Here is a 1957-nt window from a genome sequence, read left to right as displayed (position 1 = left end):
AAGAGAGAGACCCCTGCACAGCTCAAACGCCAGTTGCAAGAGCTCTAACATTTTTAGCTCAACATTTGTCTTATATGGTATTATTTCTGTACTTCAGACGTGACACACGCCACACACTGTTTCAAACATTGCTTATATGGAAAGTTTCTCTTTTCTGTGTCTTTATCTATTAATATGCCTGTGCACTAAAAACTTCCTGTTTTTTAGTCTGGGTGAGCACTTTGTGAGTCAAAAGTGGCCTTGCTCCACAAGCCTTCATTATTAAAGTACATAAAACAATATAATAGGAAAATAAGGATACTAAGGATATTGATTTCATGACAAAATATTATATTATAAATGTATTAAGAAAAAAAAAAGAAAAGAATGTAATGGCATTCAAACCATCTATTTTTCCTTACTAATTAGCAAGTCTATTTTTCATACAATTCCATAAAGGGAAATGAAAAGCTTCTAATTTTCTTTCCACAAATGTAGATTTGGTACTGTATGACATTTGTTTTTTGAGGGTGTTTTGGGTCCTCCAACCTAAGGAGGTCAGGACCTTGTATGGCAACCCTAAGGGATTCGGCTGTAAGTGTGTGTGATTCATAGATACACTTTAAAGCACTCTTTAAAACACAGCTGAGCTCGATAAATGCAATTTTTCATCTCACTCAGTCACAAGAACAGACAGTTTCAGTGTAGAAACACCTACATCTATTGACATCTATTAACCTATGAGCTACAGGTATCGGTTGACAATGAGGTCACTCTGAAAGTCATGTGCGTCATTTTTCTAGCATTGTTCATTTGGTAAATCCCTGTTTGGTATTTAGTATCACCCAAGTGACTAGTGTTCTCATAAATATGCCAGTTCAAAATATTCATTTTATTGTTTCACAGAACATAAAAAATTGATGACATTGGTGGCAGTCTGTATTTCTGTGTAACTCGTTTTGGTGTTTTTTTCCCATTATATTGGCCTTTGTTATGCACATGAAACTGCTATCTTTTCTACAAGTGTTGAAAAAAGCTGGTTGGGTGACATTTCTTCACAAACCTGTTTGACCTTGCATACAGCACTAGAAAAACACCTCCTCTGTCACCTCCTTTAAAATTTTAACCACTGAGCAAGGAACTCACAGTCAGCTTCTTCTCTGAGTGATCAGCTGAAACAACTACCTGCTGAACTTTTGTTTCACACACAAAGCTCTCAAGGACGCTCAATCTTTTTTCTTTGACAGGATCAACATGGTTGCTGGTTGTGGACAGCTTGTTGGTTTATTTTTGGGAGTCATCGGCTTTCTTGGGTCGATCATCACCTGTGGACTCCCACAATGGCGAGTCACCGCTTTCATTGGTGCCAACATCGTCACTTCTCAGGTCATCTGGGAGGGTCTGTGGATGAGCTGTGTGACCCAGAGTACAGGCCAGATGCAGTGCAAGGTCTATGATTCTATGCTAGAATTAGCTCAAGACCTGCAGGCTGCCAGAGCACTCACTGTCATCGCCATCATCGCTGGAGTTTTTGGGATTCTGCTTGCGGTGGTTGGAGGCAAGTGCACAAATTTTGTCGAAGACGAAGTGCAAAAGAGCAGAGTGGCAGTAGCTGCTGGAATTGTCTTCATCATTGCCGGTATCTTGGTGCTTATTCCAGTCTGCTGGACCGCTAACACCGTCATTCGTGATTTCTACAACCCTACCCTGATTGCTGCACAGAAGAGAGAGCTGGGAGCATCTCTGTACATCGGCTGGGGAACTGCAGGGGTTCTGATCCTGGGAGGGGGCCTGCTCTGTAGCTCTTGTCCCCCCAACAATGCCCCTGATTATGACGTTAGGTACTCCAAGGCTCGCTCTGTTGATAGTCATAAGGAATATGTTTAGATAGCGAGCATTCTGCTGGATATCTTAAAGAGTCCACCTTTTAGAATTACAATGTCTGTGATTAAAATAAGTCGAAATGTTTAGAGTGAGA

The 1957-nt window shown here is 40.8% G+C and overlaps 1 protein-coding gene across 1 annotated transcript in view; it reads left to right on the top strand.

Annotated features, from left to right (window-relative positions):
• The window catches only part of LOC102211860 (claudin-4-like), a 3472-nt gene extending 1521 nt beyond the window's left edge, over window positions 1–1951 (top strand). Inside the window, exon 2 of the mRNA XM_005754428.1 lies at window positions 1227–1951. Within this exon, the coding sequence (XP_005754485.1) occupies window positions 1227–1866 (640 nt within the window). The 3' untranslated portion in view covers window positions 1867–1951. The remainder of the gene's footprint in view (window positions 1–1226) is intronic.
• The last annotated feature ends 6 nt before the right edge of the window (window positions 1952–1957 follow it).

This window comes from Pundamilia nyererei, unplaced genomic scaffold, assembly GCF_000239375.1.
Source record: "Pundamilia nyererei isolate P.nyererei 1_Seehausen unplaced genomic scaffold, PunNye1.0 scaffold00563, whole genome shotgun sequence".
Lineage (NCBI taxonomy): Eukaryota > Metazoa > Chordata > Actinopteri > Cichliformes > Cichlidae > Pundamilia > Pundamilia nyererei.
This window is presented reverse-complemented; position numbering and strand designations above follow the sequence as displayed.